This window comes from Synchiropus splendidus, chromosome 10 (assembly GCF_027744825.2).
Source record: "Synchiropus splendidus isolate RoL2022-P1 chromosome 10, RoL_Sspl_1.0, whole genome shotgun sequence".
NCBI classification, from domain to species: Eukaryota; Metazoa; Chordata; class Actinopteri; order Syngnathiformes; family Callionymidae; genus Synchiropus; species Synchiropus splendidus.
Window position 1 is genome coordinate 1,365,408 of NC_071343.1, and position 18,254 is coordinate 1,383,661.

An 18,254-nucleotide genomic window follows, 5' to 3' on the forward strand; every position below is an offset into this window, starting at 1 on the left:
GACGCTAGTCAGAGCGTCATCCATCCGTTTATACATACATATATTGCTCTCAGCTCAGGTCCTTCACTTCAGGGTTCCATCGTTGGACCGTCATGAGCCTCAAACAAACTGAGCCTGACTCACTGAGGAGTGCAGGTGTGTACATCAGGTGGGCAGGTTTTCCCTCAGCTGCAAACGCTGCTGCGTGAGACACGGCGTGGCGGCAGGTGTCAGTATTCTATTGTCACCTCTGATTCAGAGCTGTGTCGGATCTTCATTTGAAGTCTGTATTTGCGCTGACTGGGGGATCGGGTGTCTGTTTCCACAGCCCTGCAGTAGGTTCCGCCTCTGACCTGCACGCCGACCTCTGAACGCTGACGGCGAGTCACGCCCGCGGGTGTCGCCACCGTTTGAAGCCGACACCAGCCACAGCTTGTGACTTTCACCCTCGGGCTGCTGGACGGCTCACGCTAAAGCCCCGGGGCAGCAGAAACTTCCTCGCTCCGCTCTGGGGTCACTGGGGTCACCACTTTGATTTCGCCCAGGAAGGTGCATTAGGGGGATTAAAGGTAATCTGCGGGGATTAAGAGATGCTGTTCCCCAGCTGTCTGATGGCTGAGAGGCTTGTTTGCTTGGAGAGTGATCTGGATAATCGCTCCTCTTCTGCTGAGGTTTTCTCTGTAAACACAAACACCCTGGACCCGGGGCTGACCTCTGACCTCGGCCAGGGACTGACCAGAGCGCGGCCCCTCTCCTTCCGGGAGCATATGTGGAATGACGCTCGACTCACTTCGGTCCTGTTGTTGTGGCCAGGGCTCCATGCGACTGAGGCCATCGGTCATTCATCCAACAAAACATCTGGATTAACAGGGATTTATGCTTCATCCCCGACATCCCTCCATGGTTTAGGGACCCTTATCGCACCCCAGATCCGAGACCTGATCCGGCAACCTGCTCCTTTGGTTCCACTGGTCCTGAGCTCACTCTGTGCTTCCCTGTCAGTGTTGCTTTTTCTCTTCGGCCAAAATCAGGCCGTTTATTCCTCCTTTATCGCTGCAAATCATGTGACCTCACGGCGTCTTCCGAGCTCCATTGTTTCCTAGCAGGGGAAGAACTCAGGGGAGCAGGGTCGGAGCCCAGCGCCTGATGAAACACCTGTTTATTCAACAGTCAATAACGGACTCTGCTTTAGCAGGGAATAAGTTACAAAAGGAAGAGTAGTTTTAGCATCTCTCATGAGGCAAGACTCTAAAGAACTAATAGATAAATAAACCACAAACAACAAGGGCCGTTCACAGATTCACCAGTCTGACGGCCGAGGGGAAAACAGAGCAGATCTAGAACCACGGGGTTCCTGATCTGCTCTGTTTTGTCGTGTATAGACAAAAGGTCACAAGTAGTTTGTTTCCAAATGCTTCCATCAAGTCCAGGAGCTAGGAGGTTCTTCACCTCTTCCTCACACTCTCCACGGCCCTGGTCTGCTATCTTCAGCTGTCCACTTGGCTCACCGAACTCTTTCATATCATCTATATAATCTCGCCATCTTTGTGTTCCAGCTGGAGACACCACCAGGCTGCTCCTCTTCTCTTCCATGACCAGTGTAAACATCAGGATAATTGTCATTTTAAGTTCAACCTTCCTCAACTTTCTCTCAAACGACGTTTGTCCTCTGACCACCTGACCCGGATCAAAGGCCTGCCAGTCCTCCTCCTCCTCCTCACTTCCTGCGGCAGACGTGACGAGGTGCAGGTGGGCAGGAAGCCTGATCAAACCTCTCACTGCAGTTCCCAGCGTCAGCAGAGCCAGACATGATAAGCAGGTTATCAGCCCCAGACAGAAGCGCCGCACGTGCTCCCGGCCCACAAACACGGCAGAAGGGAGCGTTGCTGATGAAGCAGAGGAAGACCACGGTCTGAAGGATCGGCAGTGTTAGTGGCCAGAGGTCGGAGGTCCGCACTCTCTGAGTGTTCATCGAGTGTTGTCAGCGTGAAGCCGTCCTCCGTCCTCTGAGCCGTGCTGTTTCCTCTCCTCTTCTTCTGAAGCGGAGGCATTGTCCAGCTCCAGCCCGGGACTCTGAGTTCTGGTCTCCATTAGGAGCATCTCTGCGGCCTGAGCGGGTCTTTCATGTGAGTCTAAGCAGAAACACGCCGGTGCCCAGGGCAGGGTCAGGCTTCCCCGCCTCCCGCTGCATGACGGCTCCATCCCTCCTGCTAATGGAGGACGGGGGCGCAGGGGTGACCACTGCTTGTTTTTCATCAAGACAACGCGCTCCATCGCTCCACACGGTCCGAGCCGAGGTGGAGCATGTGGTAGCAATCTGGGGCGGGCGCCTGGCTCTGCTGACCTGAAACTCACATCAAATTGTTGGGGTTGCGAGCCACGTCGTCCCGCAGGAAGAGGGGGACCAGGGGGACCAGGGGGACCCAGGCTCCGTCCACGCCACTTCAAAGTGCAGCCCTGATGGAGGCCAATCAGCAGGAATTCCACAGCCGGCTCTTCGGGACGACCCGTGAAAGTGGCTGGTTCACGGCCCGTTGGACCTCTGATCCGCACAGAACCAAATACCTTCACACGAGGAGACGCGTCTGCGCTGCCGCTGATGCAGCCGTCTCCATGACGACGTGAATGTCAAGTATTCTGGCCCACTACAAAAGAGCCGTCCAGACAATAGAGGGAACCAAGGTCGCTGGAATGCAGGATGCCTGGCAACATGCTGGGCCCAGGAGGCGGCGGGGAACCGGACCCGCTGGGCCCTCCGTGTCAGGTCCGGTCGGGATCGAAGGGAAGCTCTTCTCACACCACTTCAGGACATTTCTCTTTGTGGCTGCAAAGATGGCCGTTGGTGAGCCAGAGCCAGAGAAAGGAGCAGCTGGTTCGGTTCCACACATGGTAGCTCCGGCCCGAAATGAAGGGAAACAGACATGACAACACTTCATGAACACTTCACCGCTCCTGAGGAGTTTCACTGCTCCTGTTCTGGATGAGCCGCGTTGGACACCACGGTGACCCAAACTGGTTCTGATGAATGTTTCAGAAAATCTGGAATCCATCAGAAGGTTCTGCACTGCCACCTGGACCTGGGACTCGGGTCTGAGATGATCATCATGTCTGTCACTCGCCTGACTGCCACGCCCACTCAAGCTAAACACATATTCAGTCTGTGGGTAAATGAATCCATGACACTGAAGATCCATAAGGAGGAAGCAACGTGGACTCAACAGTCTGTCAAAGTGATCGACCTTCTCTCAGTCACCCTCAGATCTGAGAGCTAGTGGAGTTCAGAGCTTCAGAGATCAGTTGAAAGTGAGACAAGAAACCAGAGCAGATGAGACGGGTGGACCTTCTCTGAGGACCTCCTGGATGGAGGAGCGGGACACTTGTCTACACAGAAGACAGAAGAGGAAACAGCAGCCACCTTCATAAAGTCAGTCTGTGAATGACATTACACTGAGAACTGAGAAATATGTCCCAGGTTTTCCACTTTTAATAGGTTGATCCCAAACAGCTGAAAAGGGGTCACGAGACACAGCAGTGTAGAGGGCATCAGCCGACCGATCCTGAAGGGAATGGCTCCAAAACGGAGCATTACATTTGACCAAACACTGAGCCCTGAGGAACACCAGCCCCTGGAGCAGGACGTCCCTGGAGGCCTCGTCGTGCTGTGGGTGACTGAAGGTTTATGAACTGGAGTCTTTACACAGAGACTTCAGGAGCGCCAGCCTCCAGCAGGGGCGTGAAACAGGCCCCGGGAGTGGTGAGGACTGGACCGAGTTTTTGTGGGAGACTTGACTGGCTGCTGCGCGTCCCCGTCCCTCTCGTCTGTGGAGACTTGGACGAGCGGCAGCGTGGCTCAGCGGGAGGCTGGAGATGCCTTTGTTTGGAGCCCTCACACTCCAGAGCTGAAGAATCCGTGGGCTGTGACAGGACGTGGACACGGAGGGAGGGGGGATGATGGCGGTGAAGCCGGAGAGGAGCTGATATAATAGAACTGTCCATGAAGGAGACGGTGAGAAGGACGCGGCCGAGCTCAGCCCCCCCCAAAGGATTCTCCCCTCTCCCCCCCCACACACTCGGACTGGCCAAACCCCAAACAGCTGAGCTTTGCTCCCGAACGACCAGGAACCACTCCAGCAGTCCATCCAGGGAAAGGTCCTGGAGGTGTTCCATGGTCTGCTGAGACCTCCAGTCCAGATGGTGGAGCAGCTGCAGGTTAAAGGTGCAGCGCCGAGCTTCATCAGAGACACGAGTGGACACGACGTGGTGATTCGTGAGTCCATTTGCGTTGTCTTCATCCGTGATCCGCTCATGAGTTCTCCAGGGCTCTTTGGGCCTCCTAGTCCACCGAGTCTTCCTCCTGCTCGTCCACCTGGTCCGGCCCCCACAGCTGTCTACGTCCTGGTTTTAACCAGGTCTATTGTCACAAGTTCCAGATTTATTCTGGACCTGAGTCCATTTCACACGTTCACCCACGCCTGGATCTGCCTCACCAGGGGACCATCAGAACCCCCAGTTTATCAAGGGCTTCCTGACTTGCAAGTCTCCGACTGAGGCTTTTTCTGGCTTCCTAGTTTACCAAGTCTCACAGTTCATCTTCCACCAAGTCCTTGCTTCATCACATGCCTCGTCCACCTCGGACTTCCTCACCAGGCGACCGAAATCAGAATTGGTGTTTCCAGTTACCGCGTTCATTTAGCAAGATACATTTCACTCCTCCAAGGAGTTGCTTTTGCATCTGTTAATCCTCCAAGTCACTAAATTCAGATTCAATCTCTGGAAAGAAGAAGCAGCTTCCATGAGCTTTAAATATGATGCTGACCTCTCAGTGACTCTCAGTGATATGAGCCTCCACTGACAGTCAAAGAAATAGAATTCACAACATGTCATGGAACAGCAGAAGCAGGTGCAAGTCACAGACATCCAACAAACTAAAGAAAAAAAAATGACACTTGATATAAAACTGGTGAGAAAAATGGAGAGAAAAAACTGAACATAATAAAACAATGTCTAAATATCATAAAATAAAAACCTTTTTTTAGTAAATAAACTATGGAAATATGAGTAAAGTGTAAATGAAATGAATGAATATTTAATTTCAAAAACTGCTTCAACAGGAACAGCTTTTACTGTTGTGGGGCTGTTGTCACTCTCCTCATCATGTTTTCTTTTCAAGAACCTCTCCATAGTTTCATGCAAATGTGCCGTTCTCAAGTCAATTCAATGACTCACTGCTGCCACTATATGTGGCAAGTGTGGTAAACCTGAGCGTCTCATGAGCCAAACATGGGCCTCTGCCCTGCGGTTAGGAATCACTGGTCCGGTCTCTTGATCAGGACCTCATCTCTGGTGAGATGTTGAGCCTCAGCAGGTGGCGCTGACGCACTTTAATGTACCACTGTCTGAGTCTGTTGGCGAGGAAAGAGCTGAGCCAGAAGACAGAGCTCTCCACTGAGCGCTGGGATCCTCCTCTCACTCGTGGTCACCAGCTTTGGAGCGACCCAGAGACTCTCTCATCCAGGAGAGACTCAGAGGAGAACCTCCGCTCTCTCTCGCGCAGACGTCTGGTGAGATGTTCCACTGGAGTGAAGGTGTTGCTGCAGAAGACTCCGTGGAGAGAGGGCTCTCTGGGCCTCTTCACAGCAGCTGCTGCCCCCTCACACCAGGACAGAACGGCCGGATCTAGAGTCTGATCTTCTGGGACAGGAGTGAAGTCAAGAGCCGACGTCTGGTCCGTCTCCCGCCTCAGTTTGGCCAGGCCTCACCATCAGTTTCCTTTCAGGACGCCGAGCGCTGCAGCGAGGAGCGTCATGTTTGGACCCGCTAAATTGGCTGAGCGACTTGACCTGTTTATGTGGACTCTGGAGCCCGGGCCCCGTCAGCGAGGCCGCGGCGCGGGGAGCCAAGACAAGCAGACGCGGCTGCCAAGCATCGCAGCTCACACACTCTCCCGCCAGACAAACAGCGACAGTCTGGTTCAGGTCCTTTTATTACTTTAGCAGTTTGTACACTTTCTAGCATGGAAAAATAACATGTAACATAAGACTGTATTTACAATTCCATTTTTACAAAACGTCTTTACAAGAATCGCCGGAGAGGAGGAGAAACACCAGTGACACACATCCACGCACACTCCAACGGTAATACACACATAAATAAATATAGACATTCACTGACTGCGGCACCACAAACATTTCTACAGCCAAGAGCATGTACAGGTTTCACGCGTTATGGTGTCATTAATACACTGTTACATATGGGACTCCCAGTTCTGTGTTAGTCAGTTAAGGAGGTGGAGTTCATGCCAACGGGACGCCATCATGCAAAACCATTACAGGCTTTCAGTCTCGAGCACTTGATTCATGTTTAAAAAAGGACGGCATGCAGCGTACTAGGTGAAGACTGGGGGTCAGAGGTCACGACCGGAGCCACGCCGCCGCTTTAATAAATAGATTCTGCAGCGTGGTGTGGCGTCCACTCTCTGGCTCGGGCTGATGGGGGAGAACCGTGCGCCTACGATGCAAAGGGAGCCGTAAAAATCCGTCTGTACAGGGGAGTGGGGCGGCGAGGTCAGCTGGTGAGGGCCGGAGTCGCCGGCATCAGTGTCGCTCCACCGACGGCTTCTGGTGATGAGGCTGGTGCTGCCGGAGTCTGGGCCCTGGACACAACACAAGCTGTGGGTTAGGTCACACGGCTTCAGCCTCCATCCCTCAGTCATGGTCCTCCTCACGCAGGAGGACGCTCTGAGCTCTTCACTGGTAATGACACGGTAATGACTGTATCTGGGGCCGAGCTTCACACGTCTACAGGAACAAGCTTTCAGGCGACGAGTCCAGGTGTTTTCCGCTGCTGGAACGTTCTCTCACGACTCGTCTCTGACTCAACAAACGCTGAGCAGCTGGCTCCAGGTGTGCAGATGTGTGAGGACGTCTACGGCCACTCCAGAGCCGAGGTTTCTTTCCTTTCATCACACCGACAGTTCAGGAGTTAGACATGAGTCTGGGTGGACCTACTGCAGAAGTACTGAGGGGCACCGTCACGTGACTTGGATGGACCTGAAGCCCTGATTCTCTGCTGGTGCTTCACTTTCTAGGTCAGGTGAACCTGAGAGGAGTCACAGACATTTGAAATATCCAGGATGGGTAAGAAAGGCTGAAGGGAGGGGGGGTCCCAGCTACCCAGGGCGAGAGGCAGGGCTCGGACTCTCTGTGGAAGGAAGGTCCATGCTAACTGCACAAGGGATGACCTGGATTTGAACCAGCGAACTCCGAGGCCGCAGCACCAACCACTGTGCACTGCGCTGCGAGGTGAATACAGCGCCTGGTCTCCAACACGGCCATCTTGTTTGAAAATTATTGTTTGTTTCCAAGCCGCGAGTCCAACCAGCGGTCCTCTCCTTTTGTTTCCCCTGACATTCACACGGTTTTAAAACACACCGCGATCCTTACGGCCTCAGAGAGAAAGTGCATCTTGGCACCACAGTTGAGTGAGCGTGGGAGAACTTCAGGTGGATGAATGTTTTGGTCCCAGACGTGTTGCCGCTGCAGCCATGTTTCATTCTCTGATCATCCGTGTTGCTGGTTCAAGTGTCCAACTGTGTTCTCAGGGGTTGGCAGAGCGCGGCCCGGGGGCCACACATGGCCCTTAGCCTCTGTTCCTGCGGCCCTCAGGAGGTCAGAGGAAAACCAGGATTTGAATTCCGATTATTTTGGTAGAAGTTATTATGTTATTGAGTAATGCTCATTATAACCGTGTTTGTTCCTCAAAATAATAAAAAAGCAGTTTAAAATCTTCCAGTATTTTTGTTCACACTGAGAAAATGTCAATGATAGTAATATATACTTAATACAGTATATCAAGTTGACACTTTTCCCTATTTTATAATATTGATGCCACAAAACTAGAGTTTGATTTAAGAGGATTTCCTTCAGTGTTTCTGCTCGACAGCCCCTGCTGCTAGTCTCAGGACCGCATGTGGCCCCGCCCGGCTTTGGTTCTGGGGTGTCACCCATGTCAGAAGAGATAACACCCCTGGGAAGGTGGAGGGGCCTCATAGCGACTGGGACACTTACGGTGCTGGACGGCCGGTAGCGCGCTGGGGGTCTGGAAGCTCTTGACGGTGGCGGGCCCCTCCCCTCCGGTCGTGATGACTTGGACCTCCAGCCTGTAGTAGGTGGACGGCCGCAGGTTGGACACCACCAGCGAGGGATGGTCCTGCAGCAGAGGAGAGCGGCGACAGGTCAGAGCGGCGACAGGTCAGAGCGGCGACAGGTCAGAGCGGCCACAGGTCAGAGCCGCGACAGGTCAGAGCGGCGACAGGTCAGAGCGGCCACAGGTCAGAGCGTCTCCCGGCGCGCACTGTTGTTTCTAGAGCAGCTCCAGAAGAAGGTGCTGTTGATGGAGCAGATCGGCCCAGCGTGGGAGATAAGACCCGCACGGCTGTCTGCCTCATCACAGATGCTGAGATGATGTAACATCTGATAGCAGCTGGGGCCCAGCTCCACGCACCAACCAGGAGAGGCAGAACATGACGATGAGTCGCAGAGGTAGTGGAGAGATTTGAAGATGAGGAGGTGAAGACGGAGCAATTCATGTTGTATCAGTAACATAACAGAGACATGGAGACCACCGTGACTTCCCAGCTCAACCGGACTGCCATGATGTTTTGAGAGTCAGAGTCAGGGGAGTCAGAGAGGAAGACACTGAGGGTGTGATTGGGAGGAGATCCGAGGTGAGTCCATCAGAGGGAGAAGTTCAGTCAGGAGGTTGGCAGCGGGATTCATGACGGAGCAGAAGAACTCACCGGCGGCAGGATCTGCGACTGCGAGATGATGCTGTTGGGTAAACTGTTCTGCCGGCTCTCGGTGGTGAGTTCAGCCCACGTGACCTGGAAGCCAGTGATGCGCTGGTGCGGCGCCACTCTGGACACGTGCCACAGGAAGCTGCCGGTGATGTTTCCCTCGCTGATGGAGAAGGCTGCGGTCAGGTTCTCGGGTTTGGCCAGGACCTTGGGAAGGGCCGCGGCTGGGAAGAGAGAGAGAGGAGCGCCGAGTCAGGAGGGAAGCAGCGGAGACCCGCTTCCTGTGCTCGGGTGTCGACGACGTGTCGAGTCCACTTCAGACGCGGCCCAATCAGGCGTCCAGAACTTGCAACGCAGGCCAGTTCACACATCTCGGCTGAGTCATCCTCACAGAGGAGCACAAAGAGCCATTGTGGATGTTCTCATGACGTGCCAGAAGGCTTCTTGGCCCCGGGCAGCAGCGCCGCTGCCCAGACGACAAACAGCGAGAGCGGGAAGGCGGCGAGGAGCCCAGCACGTGGCCTTTCCCGCGCTGCTCTGGAGCAGGGATTCACTCGACAGCACCAATATCAACGCGCAGTTATCCAGCCGCGCGCTTGTTTCCCTCCGACCCCGGCCCCAGTCTGAGGTCACTTTATTACTGATAGCCGCGAGGGGGCGGAGCCTGCTCATGATCCCAGACCTCCGCAGCTTCTTAGCATCAGTTTAACATGGATATTAATAAGAGAGTGACAGCGAGAATTAACATTGAAGTCTAAGCACAAGTCCAAGCAGTGTTTATTGTGTTAATATGTGTGTGAATATGATACTCATCAGGATGAAGAGCATCTTCACATCACATACATTTGCAGACATGTAAAAAGATTTTCTTTAATTCATGAAGACAGTATATTCTCAGCTGTAAAAATAATATCATGTTTACTATTATTCATTCATTTTTCAGTGTGCTTTGAAATATATTTATTATTCTATTATATTTCATATCTATATATATATATTTTTTTATTCAGTAGCCGATTGGAAAGGTGCTTGACGACCAGGTTGTGGTGAGTGAATGGCCCTCACCTGCTTCTCCGGGGCAGGGCACGTGTTTGTGCGTCTTGCTGCGGACGGTGGCGCAGGACGGGGTGAGGAAGGTGACGCTCTCGTCTTTGCTCCGCCTCTTGGACTTGAGCATGTGGACCGTGACCTTGTACTTGCATGAGAACAGCAGGCCCGGGAGGTTGATGTAGTTCTCCTGCGACAACGAAGAAAACACCAGGCAGAAGATTCAGTCCTGATGGCCGGGACACGTCGGCGGGTCAGATCCCGCTGAGCGTCAGAGATAATGAAATCCACCGCAGCCTCAGGGCCTGTGGATCGCGCCGAGCCTCTGGACCAGTGGGAGGAGCATCAGGTGAGCTGCGCTCTCGGGCACCGCTCTTCCAAATACACACACCACCACTTCAGCTTCAGCTGCAGGAGTATATGTTTTTTACTCCTGCAGCTGAAGCTGACTCTCCACTCTGGTGTCCAGGTCACATGACGGAGGTTCAGACATGGAGCCACAGAGCCACAACATGTTCTCACTCCAATGATTCATCAATGAAGTCATTTTTCTTCTGAACATACAGACCATAAGTCAAAGTACAAGCACAATTGTCTCTTTACGTTTCTTCCTGCAGTTGCAACACCAACCATGGATGCTGAAAATGAAACCAGTAAATCACATGAAATGAGACTCATCTCTGCTGTCGTGGTCCACCTTTTCAAGCTAACGTTCATCAACAGAATCTCTCAGCAAACGTCTCGGCTGTGAGCTCTGCGAGAGGCTGCTGCTGCTGCAGCTGTAGCTGTAGCTGGGCGACGCCTCGAGGAGCGAGACCAGCGGCGATGCTCAGGCCAGGAAACCAGTCTGGGTCGTGTAACAAGCTCAACATCAGTCGCACAGCAAGCGCCTCGTTCTCATCCGCTTCCCACCAAACAAGTGCTGACTCGGGGAATCAGGTCTCCAGGAAGAGGCTCCCAGTTAATGAGCAGTGTGTGTGGGCTTGTTTAGCTGACTTTCTGGGGACCAAAAACACTCTCCTTGTGAGGACCGCATGGCTTTGTGGGGACATGTGGCAGGACCCCACTAGGTCAGACCTTGATTTGAGGGTTAAAACTCAGAGTCTTGGCTCAGGTGGAGAGGCTGGGGAAAGGGTGATGGCCAGGAGCGGTCCCCACAAGGATAGGGATGCAAGTGACTGAAAGTGAATGGGGCGCCAGCATGAAAGATTGGATTCTGCTCTGCTCATCTATAGAAAGGAGAGGTATATTTCCCAGCAACTGAGGTGGTGTGGCCCCAGGAATGAGCCAGGCCCCCGGCCCCCGTGGCAGCCTGTGCCCAAATAGTTCACCCCCGCGCCCCCTCACCCGGGCACCGATACAGAACCCGGGGTGTCACAGGGAAGTGGCTCAGAAACACAGAGGGCTGCAGGTCTGCGTCCCGGGAAACAAAAGCCTGGGAGTCATGACGGTGCCAGCGATCTGGCCAGTGCAGATCCAGCAGGACCAACAGGACCTCAGGTTCACTCAGACTTGTTTTCTTTCGGATCGGATCGGATCGGCCGTGAAAGCGCTGCTGGACACCCACCTGAGTGACGGACTTGTCGGGCCCTCGGGTCTCGTTGTGGCTGCAGTACTCTGGCATCCACTGGACATGGTAGCGGGTCGCTCCGGGGTCTGGACGAGAGGAGACGAGGGTCACACCACACTTACACACTTCCCTCTGCAATCATCCGATAAAGCTCTGTGAATTCAGCCTCACAGGACAAAACCCAAATGGATGGGGTCACGTCACCGACTGAGGTCATCGCACCCTCAGCCCTGCACGAGCACCGCTCGGCTTCCACTGACTTAAACTGGCGCTCAAGTTCTGGGTTCTGCTCCCACTTCGGTGGTCACAGCTGGTGAGAAGAGTGGAACATGAACTGATGGCCCGGTTCGCTCTTCACCTTTGACCTCCCAGGATACACCAAATTCCTCCTCCAGTCGTCAGGTCCGAACCGCCCGGCACCCTGCCTGTCGCCCACCTGTCGCCCTGCTGCTGTTCTTCTCCATCTCTGACCTCCACAGCTCCAGCTGCTTCCTCTGGTGCTACAGACTTTGACCAAGCTCAGGATGCATGACAGGGAAGTCAACAGAGACGCCGCTGACTCCAACACCTCCTCTCGTACAGAGCCATCACGCAGCGAGTCTAGAAGTGAGTCAAAGAGCCCAAACCGAGCATAAATCTGGCTGCAGTGTCCGGGCCGCCTTGTCCTTCAGGCTTCCTGCCCAAGAAAAACAAGTTGTGCTTCTCATTCAGCTGCTGGCTGCGTCTCCACGGTGCCTCTTCTCTCCAGTTAATGTGACGGCTCTACAGAAGAAGCCCTCAAACCCAGCGGTGCTCCGCATCAGGAGGGGGAGGGGCCCCCAGGGAGCCCGGCCACGCGCATGGAGTCCATCAGCTTCATGATCGGCTTCACTTCTCCTGGCTCCCTCCCTTCCAATCCTCTTCATTTCTATGCTGATGTTCCCAACTCGGAATGGCTTTCATCACTCTGGAAAACTGCTTCCATGCTGAGGACGTCCAGCGCAATAAGCAGCTCCAAAAACAAGCGACGCTTCACACAGGTCACACTCAAATCCATTGGATGGTAGATCACAAACGATCCACAAAACTGCCCTTTTCACTTTCTTAATTCATCTATTGAACTGTGTAGAATCTCTCCAGCCACAGCAAAATTCATTTAGAAACATTTATATCATATCATTTATATTCCTGAGGACTGATGGAGGCGTCATGCCAGCCAGAGTTCCAGCGGCTTCAGATGGGATCAGATGTTTCTCCTCTGGTCCTCGCAGCATCTCTCCGAACACTCGCTCCTCATCGTGAGATCTTCAATCCTCCGAGCGAGCGAGCGAGGCCGACGCGTGGAGATGAAAGGGCCTTTGAAGCGCGGTGGACCCAAAACAAACCGGACCAGAGCAGAGAGGAGCGGCGGGCTGGACACATGCCGAGTCGGCTCAGCGGTGCCGCGGCTGGCTACTGTCTCCGGCGCAGCTGGACGGAGACAGATTATCTGTGGAGCGCTGCAGCGAGGTTCCGTTCTCCTGGAGAGAACCCAGAGGCCAGGCAGCTCCGGATCACTCGGACAGTGGACATGGAGTGGTTTGACCGCTCACCTGCTCAGACGGAGGGCGCTGGACTTTAAACTGGACTGATCCATGGCAGAGTTTTAACCTGTCTGCAGTGGAGAACGACCCGTTGGAGTTTCTGAGGAGTCAGGCTCCGAAGACTTTCTCCTTCTCCCCTGAGGTTCTGAACAACACATCCATCCTAGAACCAGCTGCAGAGACAGGTTCTCCCACAGAGTCCACACGAGGGACATGGGCTGGCGCTTGGACGACGAGGGGTGATGCTTAAGCAGAGGAGTCAGAGTTCACTCACTCTGAGTCACACTCCACTACATATCGAGAAAAACAGTGGAAAACCTTCTCAGCGGAGGGAGGTGATCTCAGGAGGCCCTTTGCTGCTAAAGCACTGTGGAGAACCCTGAAACTACTGCAGCACTGTGGCACCTTAGCAGAAGTTTTCAAGCTTTTATTTGCAACTTGCAAGTATTGCGATATCGATACGACATTTGCAGTATTTGAGTGCACCGATATTTTCTTACACCCCTGCTCCAGACTGTAGATCCCACTGCGTATTAAGTGGAATGGAGCCGGGCGATCTTGTGGTGAACACTTCAGCAGAGGAAGACGCCACCAGCTGTCCATGCTGCGGTTTGACAGCACTCATCTTTACGGTTCATCGGATCTTTGCTCCGACAGCAGGTGTAGAAGGCGACCTGTCACTCAAACAGCTCCACTCGGCCACTGCAGCTCCTGTCTGGTGTTACTACGGTGAAGTGTAGCGCACTTGTGTCGCGGAAACAAGGCTAACGCTAATCCCCGCTGCGCTTGATCGCGCCGCCGCTCCACAACTCTGGACCGGAGCCAAGGACGACTCGGGCCCAGTGCGGCTCCCACCCGGGTCTTGTTTGCTTCTCCAGCGCAGCAGAAGGAGAGCGCGGCTCTTCACCTCCTGCTGCTGCTGCTGCTCTCCTGCTCCACATCACCTCGGAGGCCAGGATCTATTGAAGCCAGCTGTCAATAAAAGGCCCGGTCCAGCGCTGTGTTTATTGTTCCTCACTCAACAGTGGCTGGAGCTCGCCAGCCTGCGCGCAGGTTTACACAGCGCTCGGCTCATAAAGCAAGTCTCCCATTGTTTGGTGAAGCCAGCTCCAGCCCTAACAGTTCATCACGGAGCGCATGACTCACTCTGATGGATGGACATAATGGGGTGCTAACTCAGTTCCAGCGCAGCTCCTCCACGCCGGGGTGCACTCACCTCCTCGCTTCTTCCAGTAGACCCGGACCTGGAGCTGGCCGTCCTGGTAGAAGGGCGTGCCCACCTCCAGGGGGCCAGCGGGGCGCTTGCTGAGCGTGGAGCCACCGGGGGGCGCCTCCTCCTTCCTGGGCTTGAGCCCCGCTTTAGCTGGGGGAGAGAAGAAGAGATGTTTGTTAGATGAGTGCGGCTGCGACACAACGCCGGCTGTGTTGCCAGGGAGCCGAACACTCGGCTCTTTGTCGAGCCGCGGCCGCCACAGCGCCTCCTTCGTGGGCAGCTGCAGTCGGTACACAGCACAGCCGAGGTTCCAGGTTCAATTCCCTCAGGAGGGACTGAAAACATACACGCTCTGCTGCTCTGCTCCGAACATTCCTCAGCCAGACGCTTCAGGAGCATGTGTGCCAGGACCAGAGTCTCCGGTGAGTCCCTGACCTCCCAAAAACCCAGAGAAACTCAGATGAACCGTTCCTATACTGCTCTACTCCAAGTATCTTGTGGACGACTTGGCTCTTCAGCTGTCGTTGACCTAAATAATTCTAATCTAATGTGGCTGAGTGAAACTAGACTCACTATCACCTGTGAAGATTCTCCAGACGTGTGAGTCAAACTTGAGTGAGTCTCACTTAACATACGTCTGTCGACTTGAAATTCCATGAGGTGAAATATGAAGTTCAGTTTTTACCTTGTAAGTATTGAAGACAATAAGGCTGAGAGGACACACACCTCAGATGTCTGACTCAGAAGGTCACAGCGGGGTGACGTTGGCTACTGAAGGTCAACTCAGTCTGACCTTTCCTCCAGTCTCTCCCGGAGGTTGAGGAACACTGAGGTTCCTCAGGGCTCTGATGACGCTCCATCTCAGGAGGCTCCATCAGAGGCTTTCATGTGGACAGCTGCCTACTCAGTTGTGGAGGTGAGCGTGGTGGACCTCCATCCCCACCGGCATCAGGGCAGGGAAGTCCAATGCTAGCATCTTAACATCAATCATCATGGTCTCTCAAGGTGAGCGGAAGGTTTCTCCAGACCTTCTTCAGCCCTGTAGCATCCCATGCCCTTCACTGGAGAAGCTCCGTACCATGAGACGGTCCTGTTGGGCGGTCTCACTCCATGCTGCTCCTCAGACTCACCTGCTCCGTGGTCTTGGCCCGTGGAGAAGTGGAGCGAGGCCTTGGCGCTCTTCAGCCGCACCTGCCCCCAGTAGGTCACGGCCTGCACCTCCACACTGTAGCTGCTGTTGGCCTGCAGACCCTCCAGCTCCACCCAGCTGTGAGCCTACGGAGCACAAACAGGGTTACCGTCTCTCTGGACCGGGTCGGGCCGCTTGATCAAGAACACGTGGATCTTCTGAGGAGCTGTGATGGGAACCTCCCGGCGTGACTCCTGAGCCACAGTCTGTGTTTGGACATTCTTTCAGCAGCGGGGGGCGCTGCGAGCCCCCGAGGTGTCCGACTTGTGTCTCTAGGTGTCGCCGAGTCACATCTGCTCCGCGGCTCTGAAACTAATCCAGCAGCCGAGGTGTGTGAGGAGCGTCTAGACGCCCGTCTCTCATCTGATCTCCCCACGCACACGCTCACTGGAGACCGTCGGTAAATAAACCCGCCGCAGGTCGGTTATTACCCAGCGACTTCAAACCATCTTCTCTCCTGCCAGCCACTCACAGTCGGGTGAGGAGTCAGGGAGATACACTTCACATCTCTGGTTTCACCGCTGAAGCCGCTCTGCTGTGTCACGCTCTCAACCTCATCTAAGCGTGTCAAACTAGTTCTGGGGCTGTGGTCTGTTCCTGGCCTGACCTCTGCATGACCTTGTCCTGGGGCTGACTCCAGAAGGTCCAAACCTGTGCTGTGGTTGGCTACAGAGGCTGCCGTTGTGGTGGTTTTTGCTCTGGTTGTGGGGCTGGACACTCGCACTCAAGTTGCTCGGCAACTCCCGTGCAATATGGTTTCGGGGTGGCATCAACTAACTAGTGGCAGGTTGATGATTTTGTTCTGTGGCGGGAGACGGAGGTCCTGGTTCTGGGGCAGAATAACCTGTAGTTCCTGGCCCCCACTCTGACACTCCAGCTTCTCGGCTGGCAGTTCAGGGTCTAGTTCTGGGGCTGGCTCCTGACGGTGCTGTCCCGGGACGCGCTGCGGAGGATTACCTTCTGGGGCGTCTGTGGGGGCTCAGCTTTACTCTGGCAGAGATGGCAGGAGAAGAAAAGCCCAAACCTCAGACACACAACAAGTGCAGTGAAACCAGAGTTTTCAGACGCCACAAACGGAACCCTGCTGGTGGTGCAGTGCAGCGGGACTTAACTGTGCTTCAGAGGGGGGTTGGAGTGTGTTCTGACATGGAGAGGGTGGGTGAAGGCAGGGGGAGGAGGAGTGAAGTCGTGGTCTGCAAAAGCATTTGAAGGTTTCTGTGTTCAGTGACTCACTGCTGAATCACACTGCGGTCTGCATCATGAGATGCTGCTTTATTAAAACTTTGACTGACATGTGCGAGCGTTCACATCTGATGTGTTCAGAACCAGGTCCAGATGGACCCCAGCGGAGAAAGGGAGCGTGGATTACCCCGTTGGTGGTCTTCCTCCTCTTCTTCTTGGACGGCACCAGGGACTTGCCGGGCACGCTCCAGCTCCAGAAGACCTTGTAGTGGTGGATGGGGATGTCCGGCTCCTCCGGCAGGGTCCAGTTGAGTCGGGCCGACACCAGCGCCTCCTCTCCCAAGGTCACGTTGGTGACTCGCAGGCCGACCGGGCGCGGAGGTGCGGCTGGATCTGAGGGGCAGAAATCCACACTGAGTTCGCAGTGGATGCCGGCCCTGAACCAGAGCCAGGACCCGGGGTGACACCGTGCAAGGCCATGAGTCCGGGCCCCACAGTCTGCCACCAGATGTTATGACAGGTGTCATGTCACTTCCATGACAGCGCCGGGCCGGACCCGTGCGCTGGGGTCAGAGGACAGCCAACACACGCAACTCGCTCAGGTACCGCGCTCATGTGAGCGCTGGCTTCCATTTGCCGAGCCGCGACCCACTCGGCTTCTGGTGTCGGCCCCGTCCGGGCCCCACGCCAGGGCCCCCACCGCAGGGAATAGACCCGTAATGAGAAAGCCCAGTTGGCTCCGCGAGCCGAGCCGCTCGCACCTGAAACCCACCAGCAATCGGACCCGCTTGGATAAATAAGCAGCTGCTTCTGACAAATTGCTGCTACACGCCGCCGTCGGCTGAAATTGCAGTCAGACGACAGAAGAGGACTGTGTCAACAGCAGAGCCGTGACAGCTCCCGTCAGTCTCTCAGCAGCCTGCGCTCATTGGCCGGAGCGGGGATCGCTTCCCTCCCTGCAGCAGGATCCCGCTCCACCTGGTGCCTGCTGCTGGTGCGGGGGGGCATGAGGGGGGCTCTGGGGAGGCCAGCGACCGACAGTTTCACCAGAGAAGCTGCTTACACTCTCCACTCTTTCCTCTGGAACGGAACACGTTAAACCCGAGTTCAACACAAGCGTAGCAGATCAATTCACATTTCAATAACTAAAACGATGACACGTTTCTTCAGAAAAATCGTAGACTCTTGTCACTATTCAACACAGCAGTCGTCTCCAAAGCTACACAGGTGGCGTGGCTAACAACAGTGCAGAAAATGATCTTAAAAAGACACCAGTTTCTCAACATGCTACATGCTGAACCAGATTATTCTTCACACGTATCTTAGCATTCTCTTCACGCCAAAATGCTAAATGCTAATATAACTGTGCTGTGGCTCAGTAGAATTGTGTGTCACACATTTTTACACACGTTAGCTTATATACTGCCGAAGCAGTTCAAAAAAACCTCAGCGTGCTAAGTTGTTTCTTTATAGCTAAGGCGCTAACGTAGCTGGAGGCGTTCTCCAACTTATTTTAAAGGACCTGAAAACGAGAAGACATTTCGCAACAGAACTGCTAACTTGCTTTGTCATTAGCATTTAGCTTAGCTCTGTGCTCACGGGTGTCCGGTACGTTGGATGCCCATAAAAATGCTGCTACTGTGCTCTAAAAGTGAAATATTTCTGGACCCATCGAAAAGCGTTTGCTACGATGATCCATCTTGCTAATGTTCCCCAAC

General features: G+C 54.3%; 1 protein-coding gene across 1 annotated transcript in view; it reads right to left on the reverse strand.

Annotated features, from left to right (window-relative positions):
• Positions 1-5,944: 5,944 nt before the first annotated feature.
• The window catches only part of LOC128766113 (anosmin-1), a 46,102-nt gene continuing 33,792 nt past the window's right edge, over positions 5,945-18,254 (reverse strand). The window contains exons 7-14 of the mRNA XM_053877505.1: positions 16,724-16,929; positions 15,296-15,440; positions 14,169-14,315; positions 11,388-11,476; positions 9,839-10,010; positions 8,777-8,997; positions 8,046-8,187; positions 5,945-6,631 (exon numbers count right to left, since the gene is read on the reverse strand). Of these exons, the coding sequence (XP_053733480.1) occupies positions 6,573-6,631; positions 8,046-8,187; positions 8,777-8,997; positions 9,839-10,010; positions 11,388-11,476; positions 14,169-14,315; positions 15,296-15,440; positions 16,724-16,929 (1,181 nt within the window). The 3' untranslated portion in view covers positions 5,945-6,572. The remainder of the gene's footprint in view (positions 6,632-8,045; positions 8,188-8,776; positions 8,998-9,838; positions 10,011-11,387; positions 11,477-14,168; positions 14,316-15,295; positions 15,441-16,723; positions 16,930-18,254) is intronic.